At 43.0% G+C, this 17,704-nt stretch overlaps 2 protein-coding genes across 4 annotated transcripts; one reads left to right on the top strand and one right to left on the bottom strand.

The window, feature by feature from the left end:
- Positions 1–288: 288 nt before the first annotated feature.
- On the bottom strand, positions 289–3,237 carry bud13 (BUD13 homolog). 2 transcript variants are annotated; one of them, XM_057053743.1, is made up of 11 exons: positions 3,077–3,237; positions 2,871–2,958; positions 2,458–2,542; positions 2,250–2,374; positions 2,099–2,210; positions 1,732–1,961; positions 1,550–1,658; positions 1,240–1,378; positions 978–1,159; positions 817–898; positions 289–618 (listed from the first exon to the last, which is right to left on the bottom strand). In XM_057053743.1, exons 1-11 carry the CDS (start codon positions 3,214–3,216, stop codon positions 525–527), a joined length of 1,386 nt encoding a protein of 461 aa, XP_056909723.1. In that variant the 5' UTR covers positions 3,217–3,237; the 3' UTR covers positions 289–524. The 2 variants fall into 2 exon arrangements, with proteins under 2 accessions (XP_056909723.1, XP_056909722.1); XM_057053742.1 differs by having other exon boundaries at positions 2,099–2,374.
- Positions 3,238–7,560: 4,323 nt separating this feature from the next.
- Positions 7,561–17,645, top strand: nectin1a (nectin cell adhesion molecule 1a). 2 transcript variants are annotated; one of them, XM_057054329.1, is made up of 10 exons: positions 7,561–8,078; positions 13,891–14,003; positions 14,522–14,780; positions 14,912–15,029; positions 15,104–15,285; positions 15,358–15,475; positions 15,579–15,730; positions 15,855–15,987; positions 16,079–16,142; positions 16,655–17,645. In XM_057054329.1, exons 1-10 carry the CDS (start codon positions 8,027–8,029, stop codon positions 16,970–16,972), a joined length of 1,509 nt encoding a protein of 502 aa, XP_056910309.1. In that variant the 5' UTR covers positions 7,561–8,026; the 3' UTR covers positions 16,973–17,645. The 2 variants fall into 2 exon arrangements, with proteins under 2 accessions (XP_056910309.1, XP_056910310.1); XM_057054330.1 differs by having other exon boundaries at positions 7,563–8,078; positions 16,082–16,142.
- The last annotated feature ends 59 nt before the right edge of the window (positions 17,646–17,704 follow it).

Raw genomic sequence — 17,704 nt, 5'->3', positions numbered from 1 at the left:
ACGATATTAAATAAGACTTGGACTTGACTAAACACCTCGTACTTGTAACAGATAAGTCAATCATACCTCAACAACAATAAATAAAACAGCAATACCAAATTCAACAGTAGATAAACATAAGATGTTGCACTCATTATATTTCAGAAACTTTAGAACATCATTAATTACCAATTAATTTATAATCGTAAATCTCGGACTACTGTACTATCTCGGACTTCTTGACTTTAAGATATATACATAACGACAAAAGGTCAGTGATCTTTCACTCGTAGCAGAAAAACACAACTGTGAGGAACAAGTGTTTATCGTTAAAGGTGTCCCGCAAAATCAGCCTGTATTTGATTCAATAAACTACAACTCTAGCATTTAAAATACATTAAAAACAAGTTCCATTATCCAAAATATACAGTGGTACATAAATACAAGTAACAATATTTTACAAAAACAGTATTTAATACATTTGTGGAAAACAATTTGAGACTACACATTTGTATAAAAAGATATCCAACACTTTTCAAAAGACATCACATATCTTCTACACTCCACTTATAGGCTGCCTCCTGAGCAGCTCTTTTATCTGCCATTCTCTCATAGCGTTTCTTCTCAAAACCATTTGACCTGCAGGAGGAACAACAAATATCGCCATTATTTCTGAAAATTGTCAGCCTAAGCAATTTAAAATGACAGTACCATTCAGATCAAAGTAGAAACAAAGGAGACATTGATATATAAATAACAGTAAAATGATTTCTGCAATATGTTTTTTTAGAAAGTTAAAAGACGCATATAACTAATACAAATGTGGACACTCTGTACCTGTTAACACCGTCCCATCGATAGCCTGGAAGAATGTTGAAACGATTTAGAGGGGGTGCTGGACCTTTATATCTTGGTTTCTCTGCAAAGCAATAATAAGATTGTTTACAATGTGTCTGAAGTGTTATAGAAAAAAAACCCACATCTGCAACCATCAGAACCTTTTGTTGTAGTACTGCGCTCCTTTTTCCTTCTGAGCATCGCAGCCATTGGATCTCCGTCTCTTTCCTGCTCCCTCAACATACGGTCCAGATCCTCGTCATCCAAGTGACGTGCTAGTGGCTTCTGAGCTTCATGCACTGCATCCTGAAGATTCTGCTGACGCATCTGACTCTGTGCCATCCTATAAACATTAGTGGACTTTAATGAGGGAAACAATAGCAGGATGTACTACAATTTATGCTGCTCCAGACAAAAACTTACCCGATTCCCCACTGAGCATATTTCTCATCCTTGATTGCTTTTTCTTCAGCTTTCTTTCTCTTTTCTTCTCTCTCTGATTCTAAATCCCTTATTTTACCACTCTTGTCTCTGAAAACCGTCTTGGCATTACGGGAATCATCTATAATGCCAGGAATATTAGTGAAAACAGTAACCAAATAATGACTGCATAAGAAATTAATGGTGGCGGACATACTGTAGCTAGCAGCTAAAGAATAACTAGGTGATGACAAATTTCCTATGAAAATAATAACAAAATTGTAAATGTGAGGGGCCTAAAAAAGAAACCCACCTTCTAATGGCTGATTATGTTTTTCTTTGCGCCTGTTCTCCTCTTGTTCTTTCCTTAAAAGATCTCCAGAAACCAGACCTGCTTTCCGACCAGAAAGCATCTTTGGATCCTGAGAGGAATACGCACAAATCCATCAATAGTAGCTCTACGTTGGCTAACACACACGAATTTCACCCGCTCACATGTTTTTGGCTAGGTCTACGAGGTGGGGACAGATCCTCATCTGATTCCTTTCCCCCCCTGCAGGGCCGCCGTCTGGGTGGTGATTGGTCTGAATCTGAGCCTCTGCTTGTTCTGGGACGTATCCTTGGAGGTGATTGGTCGGAGTCTGAGGCTCTTTTCTCCTGTGTCTTTTTGCGCGGTGGTGACTGATCAGAGTCAGAGTCATGCCTCTTCTGGGTCCTTTTTGCCCCTGATGAACACAATGAATCAGGGTTATTATTTGAAGACAGTCCCTTTTCTTGCAAAAAAATCAAATAACGATAAACATATTTGCGATGGGGTGTTGGAATTAAACACCCCACCTAACACCTAACCTAAGCCTTTTACCTGATTTCCCTGAGTGATGCCTTGGTGGGGATAAATCTGGAGAGTCATGACGGGCTCTTCTGGGAGGGGATATATCTGGAGAGTCATGACGGGCTCTTCTGGGAGGGGATATATCTGGAGAGTCATGACGGGCTCTTCTGGGAGGGGATATGTCTGGAGAATCATGGCGTGTCTTCCTGACAGGTGATTTCTTTTTACTCTTCTTGCTAGATGTCTCAGCCTTTTCATTTTCATGCTCATTTCCATTATTCTCATCTGTGTCTTCTTTTTCATCAGCTATTGGAAGAGGATACTCAAAATAAATATACAACATATTTACAGAAATTACGTTGAAAACAAAACATAAAAAAAACAGTTACCTCCAATTACTTTCCATCTATTGCCAGTTCTGAATAATTCCATCTGTTTCACTTCCTCTGGTCTATCATCGATCACTTCTGCAATCTTAGTAGAAAGGAATAGTTTGTAAGTATCACATAAAACTTGGATTTGCACTTTATAAAGCAATTGCTCAGTTATAAATAAGGACAGCTTTCTTCAGAGGACAAGTTTCAGTCATTATTATTGTTGTTATTACTGGTGATATTACTTTCCAATTTATTGCAATGGAATTACAATTTTAATTTCTGTTGCCTTGTTCTTTTCACCCTAGAACGGCTAAAGAAGTATGGTTCCATTGTAGAACCTAACTGGTAACACAAGTACTTCAGAACAATCGAAAATACCCTAAAGTACATTAATAATAATTGGACAGAGTTAGCTTGGATCTTACCACTGGAGCTTCTTCTTCATCTTCTTCAACCTCCTCTTCTTCTTTGACCATTTGTTTCCAGTCTACGTCATCATCCACTATTTTAAGGCTTGAATAAAATAATAGATAATTAAATAGTTAATAAATAAGCCAACGTGTGTAGCAGTCTATGCTAGCTTCACTGCTAACACCCAAAACAAACACGGCCAGATCTAATTTAAACTCACCCTTTTCCGGTAACCTTGCGCTTTTTCTTTTTAAGTTTCCCCTTTGATTTCTTGGCATCATTTTCTTCAGATAAATATCGCTTTAAGTATTCAGCTTTAGAGAGTTCCGTGCTTTTACTGACACTTTTGAACGCAGCCATATTGTATTACTATCGGAAACTACGGAAAGCGTCAAGGTCCAATCGGTCGAAGGTTGGCGAACATAATTCTTGTTGAATGCATTTTCTAACACAGTTGTAACGGTGAAAAACGGTTACCGAAACTTTATTTAAAACCACAAAGTATGCAAATGAGGCATACTAAAATAGGTTTAAATTATTTCTTCTACATTTAGAAAAATGTCCTTCATCCTTTTTTTTATTGTGCTTTTACTCTGCCTCTAATTCTCAAATACTGAAGCTGCACCAGAGGCTTTTATTGCTCTCGCACTCTTATTATCAAATTATTCCATTCTGATGTATCCACTATCCACACATACACACTGAATAGTGGTAAATTAAACGTTGTATACATGTAACTGTATACATGCAGATAGTTTGTGATTCATTTCCAATTATTTGCATCTGAGTGAATGACAACTCACAAGCATCTACCTATACAGAATTTATTTTGCAAAGTCTTTTAAATTTAAAATTGTAGGGTAATGGGGGGGGGGGGGGGTGCTGTGTACTGTGCCTCAACACACACACACACACACACACACACACACATGAGCACAGACCAATAGCCTGAGACCACTGAATGTACCAAACAAGGTTATGTCTCTTAAAGCGTCTTTATTGAAAACAAATGCTGTAGCATCCACAGTGATAGCACTTGGCAACGTTCTGAGATAACTGATATTGACACGCATGCAGTTGTTTGTGCCTCTGCAGCAACAAACACATTTAGCAGTTCCGGTGATTACCTTTATTCTATGTTGTCTAAGTGAAAACATTTCAATGCCCCTGTTATTGAGGAAGATTATGTATGTGCAATTTCTTGAGATTGATATTTTGGTGTTATTTAGGGGATTCTTGCAAATATGCAAAGACATGTAGGTGAGTTAGATGGGCAACAGTTCCAGCAAAAGCACACTTTCATTTTTTGTTTATTTAGCTCTGTGTTTGATAGAAGAAGAGCAGCAGACAGAAGATCCAGGAGATAGGGCTTCTCAGAAACACGTTCCCAGCGGAGCATTTGGGAAGTTTATCTGCAGAGGCAGAGAGGTGAGACGCCAACAACTGTCAAAAGAATCTTGTATTTCTCTCCAAGTCACACATCGTCATGCTCACATCGTCAAACCACAGATGCAGACGTCCACTCACCGTTCACCACTACGACTTTGGCTGTCTTTCCAGACAATTTGCACAACAAGCTTGAGTTGCGAGGAAGCTTGTCTGTGAAATTAGTCAGGGTCATTCTGTAGCCGTGAGGCGTCAGCTCTTTAACCGTGGTTTTGAAATCAGTGTCTGGAGATAATCTGGAGTCATTGGTGGTGATGACAGATTCTTTGCTACCAGAAGACCAAGAGAACTGAAAGGTGTTGCTCTTGCTGGGCTCAGGCTTAATCAGACAGTCCACTCTCAGGTCTTTTTCATCTTCAATGCACACAGAGATTTTGTTGCTCTTTGCTGGAATCAGCAAAACTGAGACTACAGAGGAGTACAAAACACATATAGTAAATAGTAACATGCACTTTAATCTAGCAGAGGAGACTATTTTCCCATAAATCCTTACCTCCCAGCACACCATATACAAACAGTGACTTGAGCATGATGAAGACACACCCATCCAACTGTAACGGAAGCGGAGATTACTGTTTAAAAGATTAATACGCTCTATTGATTTGCAGTGAATCAATCTCCAGAAACAGCCACTGCTCCAACAGGCACTTTGTGCTGTGATGGGCTTTAAACACAGCTCATCCCTTCATGTTTCAAGATGTTTTGGAAGTTAAAATACTAAAATACTCAGTGGAAAACTGTCATTTTATTCTCTAAAAATGAAAAAATACTTCAGTTGTTTCTTTCCCCCAAGTGCTTCCCAAAAATGTTGCGAAGGAAAGATCCATCAGTCACAACCAAAACAACAATGGTTCGAGATGTATATATTTAAAAAAAACAATTTGAGAGGGCATTAAATTGGCAGATGCCTTTCGAAGTTGAGGCCCACCTGTAGCCAGTCTTTAGGACTCGACATTGTTCTGAGTAAACAAAGATATTCTAAGAGTTTCATTTCCTGTTTCTTCACCTACTCTCTGTATTCCTCCAATGCCTGTGAAACACGTATATAGTGGTCGCATCATAGAACATACCTTTAAATATGCAATCATAATAAAACTGAATATATATCTCTATAAAAACTAGGTGTTCTTTCTTCCTTCTGTTTGCCTGACTGTACCAGAACTGTCCATTGTGACTCTACAGTCCCTGCATCTCTTCTCTGATCTGCACGCATGTCTGTGGGGTGTCTTACCTCCTGTCAGGGCTGGATGATACAGCAGGTCTTTCCTGGTGTTGTTGCTGTCTGAGTGGGAGTGAACCAGTTGGTGTTAGTGAGCGTCACTGCAGAGCCTCCCTTTTCTGAGGCGAGGCTGCTGCAACATAGAGTGGTGGACAGAGCAGGAGGGAGGGAGGAAGGAAGAGTGGCTCAGACACCACTGATTCGCCTTTCTCCTCCTCTGCAGTGTCTGAGGGTGGAGACAGGGTGGAGAGGCTGGTCAGCAGTGCTGAAGTATGACCAAATCATTGCTTCTTCCACCTTATAACATCATCATTCATTTCCTTTTATTTATTTTTACTTCTTCAGGATCAGTTTTTCCGTCCCAATATGCACCCTGAGGCTCCCCGAGCAACCCTTGGGTTGACACCATCGTTCACATGTGCTGTATAAACATGTGGACGCGTTTTCCAACCCGCCAGATCAATGACTGTCTCTGAGTATTCTAGGTATAACATCATTAATATGGGCCCGAGAGTGCAGCTTTAGAATCGACAGTGTATCCCGGCTCATTGGTCCCATCATGAGGTAGAAAGTTGCAATTACACTTTCAACATTTTGTAGCCTGCATTCGGTCCTTGTTTGTTTCTCAGTGAGTTTTCAGATGCATTAATGTGAAGGAAAGTTAGTACTTCTAAATTCTAATTGCACTGTAGAATTGACCTTTGCTCTCAGTTGGTGTCCTGAAGGAGCTGCCGAGCTCTCGGTGACCAGATCTTGTTTTCCATTCTTCCCAGAGACAAAACAATGCTGTTGTGTCCAAGGTTAGCATCTTCTGTTTGGGAGAGTGAAAGACAGACTGGCCGGCACCGTGCATTGCTGATGCAAGCCAGAAGCCGCCCATTTGCCTGATATTCCTCTCGGTAGAAATGTCTTATCAGAATTGGTGCACGCATGAACTGCTGCTGTGTTGGTGTCACTTCTCCTGATCAGTAAACTTCATTTCAACACATCTGAGTCTCCTGTGTGTCATTTCCACAATCTGCAGAATTTCCACAACAATCACATCCAAGACTTTCAAAAGACTTGTGTTACGTCAAATAAAAGATATGAAGGAGATATCGATCATTCTGTCTCCATAAAGTGTTTTCTGAAAAGGAAATATACAAAAAAAAATGTCAGCTCAGGAAAATTGTTATGTTACAGCAGTCGATCCATCCATCCGTCCGTCCATCTGTCTGTCGGTTGACTGAAAAACAACTCAAAAAGTTATGAACAGATTTTAATGACATTCTCAGAAAAGGTTGATCGTGGGCCAGTAAGAGATGATTAAATTTAAGTGATGTTCCAGGAGGGACGTTGACCTGTGATCTTTGAAATATCAAAGCCACGCTGCTTGAATCATAAAGCAACCTACAATGTCATGTAAAGTTGTATCACTACTGCCTATATACAGTATATACTGTATACTATACAATGGGTGCACTTCCCAGAACAGAACTGAATTACAGCAATAACAACTGTATGCTAATTCTGGCCATATTTAGCTACATGTTGACCATGATCCACTTCTGTCTTCTTTTCATTTAGTTCTGCAGAGGACAGAAGGCTGTTATCCTTCCCTTGCTTGTCAGTGCATCCTATTGGACAACATTACCAGGATTGAATATAGATGAAAACACTGAAACATCCACAGGGGGGGTTGTGGATAGAGGGATTATTTTGGCTCTCATATCCAGTCAGCACCATTCTTTTTGTCATTCAAAAGGACATAAAAATGTACGCTCCGGAGCCTCTCATTCCCCTCCGGTTGCAGTAATGCATGTTGGAACCAGAGTGAAGCCGCCATTCTGGTCGATACAACAATCCAAATCATTCCATTCTTTTTTGTCAAGTAAGTTGACATGTGAGCAAATAGCAGTATTGTCAACAAGGGTTGGAATATGGGGAGATAATGTGGAAAATATCCAAATAAAGACTGCAACCTGCCACCAGGGGGCCAGTTCAGTTGTGATATCTTTGACGTGATCATTTGTACACGATACCTACAGACCTTTGTATTTCAAATGAACTTGTACCTCCGCCCCAGTCTGGCTCCCTAAGTGCATCTATTGACTGCGCTGAAATGCGCACAGTAGTCGGATCGAGCGGTTTGGTTCAGAGCCCTGACTCCCAGTGACAGTTGTCTTTCGGGACTGGGGGTAGGCTATCTCGGAAATAATCTGCCCACGCGTTAAGCTGCTTTATCCCCGCCAAGCTTAAACAGGACAGCGGCTCGGGAGCGAACAGAGCGAGGTCGGCGGGAGGAAGAAAAAGTGGCACAGGGTGTGGGGACAGCGCAGACGTAGTGGCTGAGGGTCGGAGGAGTGCGCGCACGGGTTTGCTGCATAGATGGAGACCTGACTCGAACCCGGCTCACAGACCTGAAGCTGAAGCTGCTCTCCTGTGGCCAGCGTGCTCATCGGGACGCACCGATCAAGTCCAGAAAGGGAATTTAGTCACAGAGGCGCTGGCACCGGCGGTACGGGCATGGAAAACATTAGATTTTGGATAATCCTGGCAGCAACCTGCGTCGTTCCAGGTAGGCTCAGCTGCGGTTTCTGGTGAAAAATATATTTGTCACACAGAGCGAGAGGAAACATGGTGTTGTTTGTGGAAATGGTAATAAATCTATGGGTTTATTCTTTGACTGAACAAGATATGAGTACATGCATCAATATGTTAATGCTTGCTTACAAATGTTAAAACAAGTTTTGTAATAACTTAATTTGGCGATTTACGTAGCATTTTGTCATTGAAATCAAAACCTGGAAACAATAAAAAGGTTGGTTTAAAGTAGCAGTTGACACTGGGGCACACTTTAAATAATGAGTTGAGTCCATATTTTGCCCACCAATTCTGGCAAATATTAACATAAATAGTTTTATACATGTACACACGGAATCCCTCTGCCAAAGCACCCACTGGGATTTTGTCACTTTTGTACCATGGAAAGATGTTTTAAGTGAAATTTTGACATTCCAAATGTTTTTGAAGGAGATATGGACGTTGCCCTGGTAACCAAACTAAACAAACTCCCAGAACATAACCATCGGATCTCAGAGCCAAACAACACAATCCTGCATTTAACTGTTTTTAAAGACACTCTGAGATAAATCCATTCAGATTAATCAGGCCCTGGATGTAATAAATAGGAAGGGTTCGGCACCAGCCGGTCCAACTCCGCTTGTGTGATTTCAGCAGGTGTGCTGGCACAATCACACCGACATGCGGCTGTCCGCTTGCGGATCCTCATATTTTACAATGTTGTACTTGTGTTTGAATGAATGGACTTGAAATCATGCCTCATTGTAACAGGTGCAGCTGTGTGATCGCACTAAGCTGGGGTCAACTGGCCGGCAATCATCAGAGCAGAGTCCGTAGAAACGGGAAGGGGGGGGCCTGTGGCGTACACATCCTGCATTACACAATGGCATGAACGCGATCGTGCACACATATGGATGTGTTAAGCTAATGTAACATCTGCTTTGATTGTTTCTTCTCTTTTGTAGCCCTCCCCAGGCTGATCAGGGCTGTGCTGGCGCACCACTGAGTGTGAGTCTGTCACATGTGTTTAGGATTGTCACGGTGAAGGACAGAGCGGTGGATTAGAGCCGCACGGGGAGCCACGGGGCTGCTGCAACTTGATTGCTGCCAAGTCAGGCCAACACTTCAATGTGGCCACTTTGCAGCTTCAGTCCGGGTGGCCGACCACCGGCCTCAGCGGGACGGTGGCGGGACCCGCCATGGGCAGTTTTTTCTTCTGCTCTTGAAAGTTTTCACTCCTCCTCTCGTGAAAAACAGAAAAGGCTGCCGGAGGCAGGCTCATGCCGTTTCTGATAATCCACCGTCTACAGCTGGAACACACAGGCACCACCCCACAAAAATAATCCAGCGTAAACACAGCTTGTCTGGCCTCTTCCCCCTTTTCCCGCCCTGCATCTCCCTTTTTAAGGATTGGGCTTTTCATTCCTGCGTCATTTTGACTCTCAGAGCTTCACTCCTCTTTTCTTTTCTTATGATTTTTTTCCTCTCAAGAGTTTTTCCTCTTCTTTCATTCCCTCCACACTACAGATGCTGCGGCAGCAGTCAGCATAATCCCGTGAGCTGCCCACTGAACAACAGCCAAGTGCACACTCCATGCTCCTGCAGAGATTACACACCCACACAAACACGCTCCCATGGACCCGTGCGTGCCCACAGAGCTCCATCAAAGATGATCATGGGAGGAGCATTTTCTACCTCTCAATCAGGGAAAACAACTATTTTCCAGTTTCGCGTGAGGTTTCACACCAGAAAAAGTTACAAGGCCAGAGATAAAGACTGCGTAATCCCAGATCAATCACAGATTTGATGTTCTACAGATTAAAGGGTTAATCACTCTTCTCTGTTTCATCTTCTCATCTTGAGTTCAGGCTTTTTCTTTTTGTGCCTGGACCGCTCTGGTTCTACGCTGCTGTGGCTTGTTCATCCACGTAACATTACGGCACCGCGTGATCATCGCAGTAAACAGCTTCACAACGTGCTCTTCACCTTCCAGTTTATTATCACAGTTGTTTAAATTGATTGCGTCTTTGCTACGTCTGCGCAACAATTTCATGTTTCATTTCATATTTAACGGATGGAGTAATCCATGGTTCAAATCCCTGTCAATAGCCGCCACTCCCCTAAAACATTTCTTTTTAATCTGGCTCTACATGCGGATCCCTGCCAGTTATTCGTCCCACGCGTCTTCCATTCTGTCACCAGCAACCAAGCTGTTTGCTCACATCTCAGCCGGGCAACTGCGATTTGCCTCTTTTGATGCAAATTCTCACTCGAGTCTCGAACCTTAGCTTTTTTTTTTTGTCTACGCTGGTGTAGATTTACCACAAAAAGAGGGGGTTGATCCTGCAGGGCAACAGGAAATAGCACCTGTCCAGGAAATTATTAAAATCTGTCAGCTTTCGTACAATGGTTGAGCTCAGAACTCAGTCAGCAGAAGCCAGGTGGTACAATGAATGTTTTTTTATGACTGAGATGGAGAAGGATAGCAGACATCCCCCCTCCCCCCCACCCACACACACACACACACACAGACAGAAAACACGGCAACTCCATGCTGCACTGCTGCATGTGGCACATTTAACCGTGAAACAATATTGCCATTGTTTTTGTGGCGTTCCCATGGCCGTCTCCTGCCTGCGTGCTGCTGTTTTGGGATTGTGGTCATGAGGACCGGTGAGGTCATTTCCCATCGTCTGAACAATGGGGAGATGTGAATGGGCACATTCAGGGGGAGATGTGAGGTCAGCGAGATATGATAACACTTTGCGTCCGTGTCAGGGAGGTTTTCCTGCACTTGCTTCACTGAAGCTCCCTTAATGAGCTCAGCAGTGGTGGGGGTGTGCGTGAGGGGGGGAGTCTCACAGAGAGACACGCTCAGCTGAGAAGGGGATTAAGTCCCAGACACAAGTGAAAGGTAAAAATAACAGGATGCAAAGTAACATTTCTTTAATTTGGGAACTTTCCTTTTCTCAGTCACACCGTATGTGATTATGGCAGTATTGTTATTTGTGAGCATGACCCCATCGTCACCCCGCGTCCCATGACCGAAAAAGTGCCTGTAACGGATTTTCATTTACATGCTGAGACGATACAATGCGCCTCATAGACCAGGATGTAACAAAGCAGAGCAAAGTCCTGGTGGAGTTGTACGCTGCCATTCTAGCAGCAAGCCGACCAAAAACGACCTATTGCATTTTAATATTCTAATGTAGTAATCTACTCCCACTGCTGGCCTTTTCCCTGTTCACATGGCCCACACAAACACAAAAAACACACAGCAATTCACAAGTAGGCATGTGGGCAATGCGAATACTAAACTCCTGGGAATACAAGGGTTTTTTTTTTACATTGTGAGAATGTTGCACATTAGAAAAATTCAGTAACGCAAACTAAACAGATTCGTATTCGAATGCTACACAAAACATCAACTGCTGCGGGGATTTAATTTTTCATCCTGGTAATTTGCACTCATACGCACACTTCTTTCTTAATGCATTCTGGGTAGCTTAACTAGTGATTCTACGAACTCAGTTGTTTACATTTTGGGATTATCATGGGATGTAAAACAAATTAAAAGGATAAAGTCAGCCTGTCTTTCTGCAGATTTATGGGCTTTAGTTGGCACCAGTTGTGACGGGGGCTAAAATGTGATGAGGGTAAATTATGGTGACTTTCACTGCTTCCTTTTTATTAAAAAGGACCTCAAAAGATTTCTTGAAACAAAGCAGAGAATATTGTGTTTTTCTAAGATGAAATCCTCTTGGGATTGGGTAAACTTCACATAATCATTGGAATAAATCCTTGTATATGACGGCTGGTGATGACAGACGTTACTAAAGAAAGGAAGAAATTAGACAGAGAATGGGATCGGGACCAGGACTGACCCCTGGGTCACACCACACATCAGGCGTCGTCTAAGCCTGTCAGCAACTACAGGATGTACAGACAGACTCATGTCTAATGTCGGGGCTTTTAGTAGTCTTCCATCTTAAATCAAAACTTACACTCTTGTTTGCTTAAAACAGATGCCTTCATCTGTTTGTGCTCCTGGACTATTGAAGGTAGAAAGCTAGCAATATTGCACTTAGCAATATTATCAATATCCTGCCTGCCGGATGTGATAAGTATCCAACGGCTGCTACAGGGTCTATATTACATCTAACTTCTTTAAGTATAACGTATAGATAACCAGCAGACCCTAAATGTCATGTGTTTTACATTGATATGAACTCCTGTCACGCTACCAGTTGGCAGCACAGGAAGTTGGTGATTGTGTATTGTAACCCTGCAGGAAATGCGCGTTTGTTCAGGAAGCTCCGACACAGCGCTGTCAGAATTCTCTTTACGGGTCAAAGCACTACTCCATGGTTACAACAGGACATTTTTCAGGGACACATATTTTGGTAGCCTGGGGGGGGTTGTAAAAGCTTTTGTGATGAGAAAACTGAAAGGTTTATCAATATCCTGAATTCCATGAAAATACCGGCAACGACCTGTGGCACCCTTTTATAGAGGCAATATCAAATACATGAGGATTACACGAGCTGCACCAACTCATAAAAACAATACAACAACCTCTTTAGGATTCCATTGTTATTGTATCACAGTTCTATGCGTTAAGCTAGTGACAATGTGGGGACAGTTTGGAATTAACTCAAGATGATTAGGTTCTAATCCTAAATGTATACTGAGGGGATTTTCTCAGGAAGAACACAAAATGTTGGAACTGGCATGTTTTTTTTATTAAAAAAGTGTATATCTAGCAAATAAGACATTTTAATGCCACATTTGCCATTTGTTTCTTCTCTTTGATTCATGGGCTGTAAACCTTTATGAAGTATGCCTTAGAAACTGTCTTGTTATTGTGTAATAATTTATGAATCCTTGACTAGACTGTTAAAATACTGGGCGATTTACCAAACAAACAAGACCTTACTCTTTAAATGACATTTACTGATATTTTCCCACCTGAACAACAATTTAAAATTCATTCCTGGAGTCAAAAAGCAACTGCCGGTACAGAGCATCTCATCCTGTTGTATGTCTGTGTATATAAAAATGTTCAATACTATATTCAGCATCTACAGGATATGCAAAAATCAGACTCATGTGCATTTGAAGCAGCATTTATAGCTGTTTGAGTTGAAACCTACATATTCCTGATCCATATCTGTCCAGAGCTCGACTGGTCTGAGGTTTGTGGCTGATAAATGTGTGTGTCGGAGCAGGTGAACGCACACAGCTTTACTTCGATCTGTCTCTGTGGTTCTGCAAATGGAAACACACCACTGAGCGCTTTACGTCAAAATCAAAGTTAATCTTGATGGAGTGAGAGAGGATCACAGCCCACTTTGGAACTAGTTATGGATTCCAAAAATTATGCAGAATCTTGGGACATTTTCTTTTGTGTTTCCCTCTAAATGGTGCTCAAAGAAGGAAAACATACTTTCCAGCCCATCAGTGGTGCCCACATGTAACCCTAACCCAACCCTAACCCTAACACGTGACCCGTGTACAGCCACGAAGAGGTGAGTCTCAGCTGTGGATTTGTTTAAGGATCAATAAGTCAGTGGGAACTGTGACCAATCGAATCACGTTTATTTATAACTCACTCTAATCCGCGACCTTTGACCCGGGCTCACCTCTTACGCTGCTGCAGTGGATCACCTTTGACGGCTCAGCTCACTTTATCAGCTCAACATGATGCGCCGATTGTCAAGAGCTTAGAACGTACGTGATGCGGCTGACATGTGCCCTCGCAAATGTTTAAAAGGTTAAATTGTAATTGATTTCTGATTCTGTCCCAGGAATAAATGGCCAGACTGTGGATATGGATGACGGGAAGTCCGGGTTTGTCGGCTCCAAGGTTGATCTACGCTGCCGGTTCATCAACAGCTCGCCGCCTGTCAAAATCTCCCAGGTATTTCCACATGCACAGATGCAGTCATGCACAGAAGCAAATTCTCTTGTTTGTACTGTCATTTAAAGCAAATAACATGTTAATTATAAAGTTCTCATTTGAAAATCATAAACACCAGGAAGCCTTTTTTTAAAAAAAAATGAATGCAGCTTTTTACGGAGCTTTGGAATCAGCTTTTTTTGTAGCTACACTCTGATATTAAAATGATTTGAACAAAGGAACCAGAAGTTGGTGACGATCATGCTAGAGAAATCTGAGACTTGAAGTCTTAAACTTCAGCAAGAACAAGAACTTTGCAGATGAATCTCTCATTAAGTTGATTAATGTTAACTTTGTTCCAGGAAAGGCTACATGTGTACCTCAGATTAACATCTCCATGATGATCATCTTTTCTTCATGGTTTTTAAGCACTGTACATTTGTCAGAATCTGGATATTACAAATTAACTCTCCAACTAGACGTCACAATGAGCAAAAATCAACCAAGCTTACCTTAAATCCCACCGCCGTTTTGTTAAGGTAACATGGCAGAAGCTGGTCAACGGCAGCAAGCAGAACGTGGCGATCGCCAACCCCTCCCTGGGTGTGTCAGTGGCCCCGCCTTACAGGGACCGTGTCGCCTTCAAGAACGGCGCGGTGAGGCGGCGGACTCCGAATCTGGAAGACACCACCATCTCTTTCTCTTCGCTGCGCCTGTCCGACGAGGCCACCTACATCTGCGAATACACCACGTTCCCAGCGGGGAACCGAGAGAACACCGTCAACCTCACGGTTTACGGTGGGGTAGATAATAATGGCCAATGCTACTTCAGAAATACGCTTTAAATAAACACCGTGGTGCTGATGCACAAGCATGTGCAATACTGTGCAGTAAATTTAGCTCTTTGCTCCGATTTTCTCAACCGTCAGTTCGCCCAACGACTCAGATGAGCCTGTCCACGCCGACGTTAGTGGCGCGATCGTCCAATCTGAAAATGCCAGTGGCCACCTGTGTGTCTGCCAATGGGAAGCCTCCTGCAGCCCTCAGGTGTGTGTTTTTGCATCGCTGCTCCCTTAATGGCGTCCACCCCCGTCATCAACTCTGTCTCCCCGCACAAACAGGTGGGAGACGAGCGTGCCTGGAGAAGCCACCACCAGAGAGTACCGGAACTCTGACGGGACGTTTACGGTGCAGAGCGACTACGTCTTGGTGCCCAGCAGAGAGACACACAAGGAGACGCTGACCTGCGTCACCACGTACAACGAGGAGGTCTTCACCGACAGCGTCACCCTGGATATTCAGTGTAAGCAGCAAAGCACGTGAATGTGCCAGAGGCAGCCCGATTCCAAAAGAGTCTTTCCTGTGTCTCCACCAGATGAACCAGATGTTTCAGTGGATGGGTTCGACGGAAATTGGTACCTCAATAGGGAAAACGTCCAGTTGAGCTGCCAGGCTGACGCCAACCCCACCGTCTCTCTGTATCAGTGGAGACTGTGAGTTCTGCATTACTCAGATGTTATTAATCATTGTAATGCAATTTCATTTGGTTTGCAGATTTAATCCAAAATTGTATTTATTTTTTTAAAACCATTGCAGGATTAATGGCTCAATACCGAGCAACGCTGAGATTAGGGACAACGTCCTCATCTTTAAAGGGCCGCTCACGTATGACTTGCAGGGTACATACGTGTGCGACGCAACCAATAGCATTGGCACGCGCTCAGCCTCTGTGGAGGTCAGCGTCATAGGTGGGTGTCATCGTTAATGAATCGACAGGCAGCGTTGATAACGTAGATAACGCCACCGATGCTGCCAGTACAATCCCTCACTCATTTCCCTCCCCGCGTCGCTGCTTGTTCCTTTCCTCTGCAGAAAAGCCCTTGCCACAGATTGCCACAGGCGATGTCATCAGCGTTATCGCCTTATTACTGGCCGCCGGGGTGCTTATGGGTATTACCATCACAGTGCTGGTCCTCAAGATAAGAAGCAGAAATAAGCAGTCGTCGTACGTATACTCCCTCTACATCCGCAGTGATGCTGGCATGTCCTCTAATATCATCCTCATCCCTCTTCTCTTTCCTCTCATCTTTGCTCAGCAGGGATTCACCCTCCAAAAAACTCCCCCAGCCAATTAGGAAACGACCAGGAGATGATATCCAGGTAACCTGCGCCACAACAGAATGAATGACTCCATTCTTCAGATTGAGAGTCCCTGATCGTGGCATTGCCTGCATATCTGCAGATTAGAGGGATTGAAGCAGTCAGGAAAGAACTTTAGGGGAAAGAAGACTCAGAGTTTGATTTTGTTGATGCCAGTAATGTTGTCGTGCTGTTTCTTCTGCACCCTTACTAAAATAATAGTGACACACTTCACGTCAGGATTATGTGTGGAGTGCCCGTCCAGTTGTCCCACGAGTTCCAATGCTCCAAAATGCTAGACCACGCCTCATTTTTAAGACCAACACGCCCACGTGCACTCGGGCAGGCACAAGTGCACTTGCTATGTAAACAATGTGGGCACTGGTTTGTCAAATGGCAACTGTTTTCTCCCAGTTGCCCCCAGATTCGTTGTATTTTATACCAGGGCAATGAATCACTTGAGTTAATTTTACTGTAGAATGTGCGTTGTGTGGACGTTTGCCATGCGTGTGACAGTTCTCTGTCTGCTGCAGCATTCTGGACGCTTTTACGAAGAGCTTCCGAACACAGCGGACTACGTGAGCTACAGACTGGCCTGTAATAAGGATGACTACCCGGAGCCCTACTCCCCCCCCATCAACCCCCCCCTCTCGTTTCTGCCCCAGCACCCTTACCACTCGCAACCACCCACAGCGACGGGCAGCAGCACCACCACCACCACCTCCTCAAAAAACACCTACTCTCCTCCGTCACACACCACAGCCGTCTTTAAATACCCCTCGGTGCAGGGCCTGTCCTCCCCACCGCCAGGAGTGGCGGCGTACACTTTCCCCAAAGAGCAGTACGTCTGAGCTTTGGAAAAAACAAGCAGATTAAACCCCATTTGAACCCGAAACCTTTCCTCTGAGGTTGATGCAGAACTGTGGACTACCGGGCCGCCTCTCTGCACTATGGATGGCTCTGCAGGTCAATGAGGACAATGCAGCAATTGTTTCTGGAATTTTCCTAAAGTAAATCCCTTCAAGTTAAAGGTGATTTGACTTTTATTGGAATTTTTTTTTTTTTTATATTCAGTTACATTTTATAGAAGAATATTGTCAACAAAATAGGATTACATCTTAATGTTTGGTTGTCTGATGTGGTTGACCCTTTATTTTATCCTTTATGATATCATTTTCTATGAAAAAGAAAGTTAAAAAAGAGTGTCCTTCATAATCTGTATGGCCCGTTCTTTTTATCCTGTCTGATGAGCAGCTGCACTCAACTTGTGGTTTCATTTCCTCCTCTGTATATAAAGCTTTTATTGTGGTTGTATTTTATATCATATATGTTTTTCTTTGCAAAGAAAACACATTTTTATTTACTGAAGATGGTTTGTTGGATTCATGATATTGATGTGTATCTGTGATATTTGTCGTTTTTAGCATTCATTGACACTGGTTGTTGGATGAGCCTTGCATTTTTAGCATTTGAATAAAACACATGTAAACATGTATCAACAATTAAAACACTCATTAATGCACATTCACGTGTGTGCTTGGAATACACAGAGAGCTGGTTAGATTTTGCCACCCTCTGTTAAA

Source organism: Takifugu flavidus, chromosome 14 (genome assembly GCF_003711565.1).
Source record: "Takifugu flavidus isolate HTHZ2018 chromosome 14, ASM371156v2, whole genome shotgun sequence".
In the NCBI taxonomy this organism is placed as follows: domain Eukaryota; kingdom Metazoa; phylum Chordata; class Actinopteri; order Tetraodontiformes; family Tetraodontidae; genus Takifugu; species Takifugu flavidus.
This window is presented reverse-complemented; position numbering and strand designations above follow the sequence as displayed.

Bases quoted from the DNA above. Each gene is read 5' to 3' on its own strand.
- bud13 (XM_057053742.1), bottom strand. From the start codon at position 3,216: ATGGCTGCGTTCAAAAGTGTCAGTAAAAGCACGGAACTCTCTAAAGCT. The intron at 2,375-2,457 runs GTAACTGTTTTT...CTCTTCCAATAG, and splicing joins TAGATGGAAAGTAATTGGAG to CTGATGAAAAAGAAGACACA. The intron at 619-816 runs GTACAGAGTGTC...TTCCTCCTGCAG, and splicing joins CGATGGGACGGTGTTAACAG to GTCAAATGGTTTTGAGAAGA.
- nectin1a (XM_057054329.1), top strand. From the start codon at position 8,027: ATGGAAAACATTAGATTTTGGATAATCCTGGCAGCAACCTGCGTCGTT. The intron at 14,781-14,911 runs GTGGGGTAGATA...CTCAACCGTCAG, and splicing joins CGTCAACCTCACGGTTTACG to TTCGCCCAACGACTCAGATG. The intron at 15,476-15,578 runs GTGAGTTCTGCA...AAACCATTGCAG, and splicing joins TCTCTGTATCAGTGGAGACT to GATTAATGGCTCAATACCGA.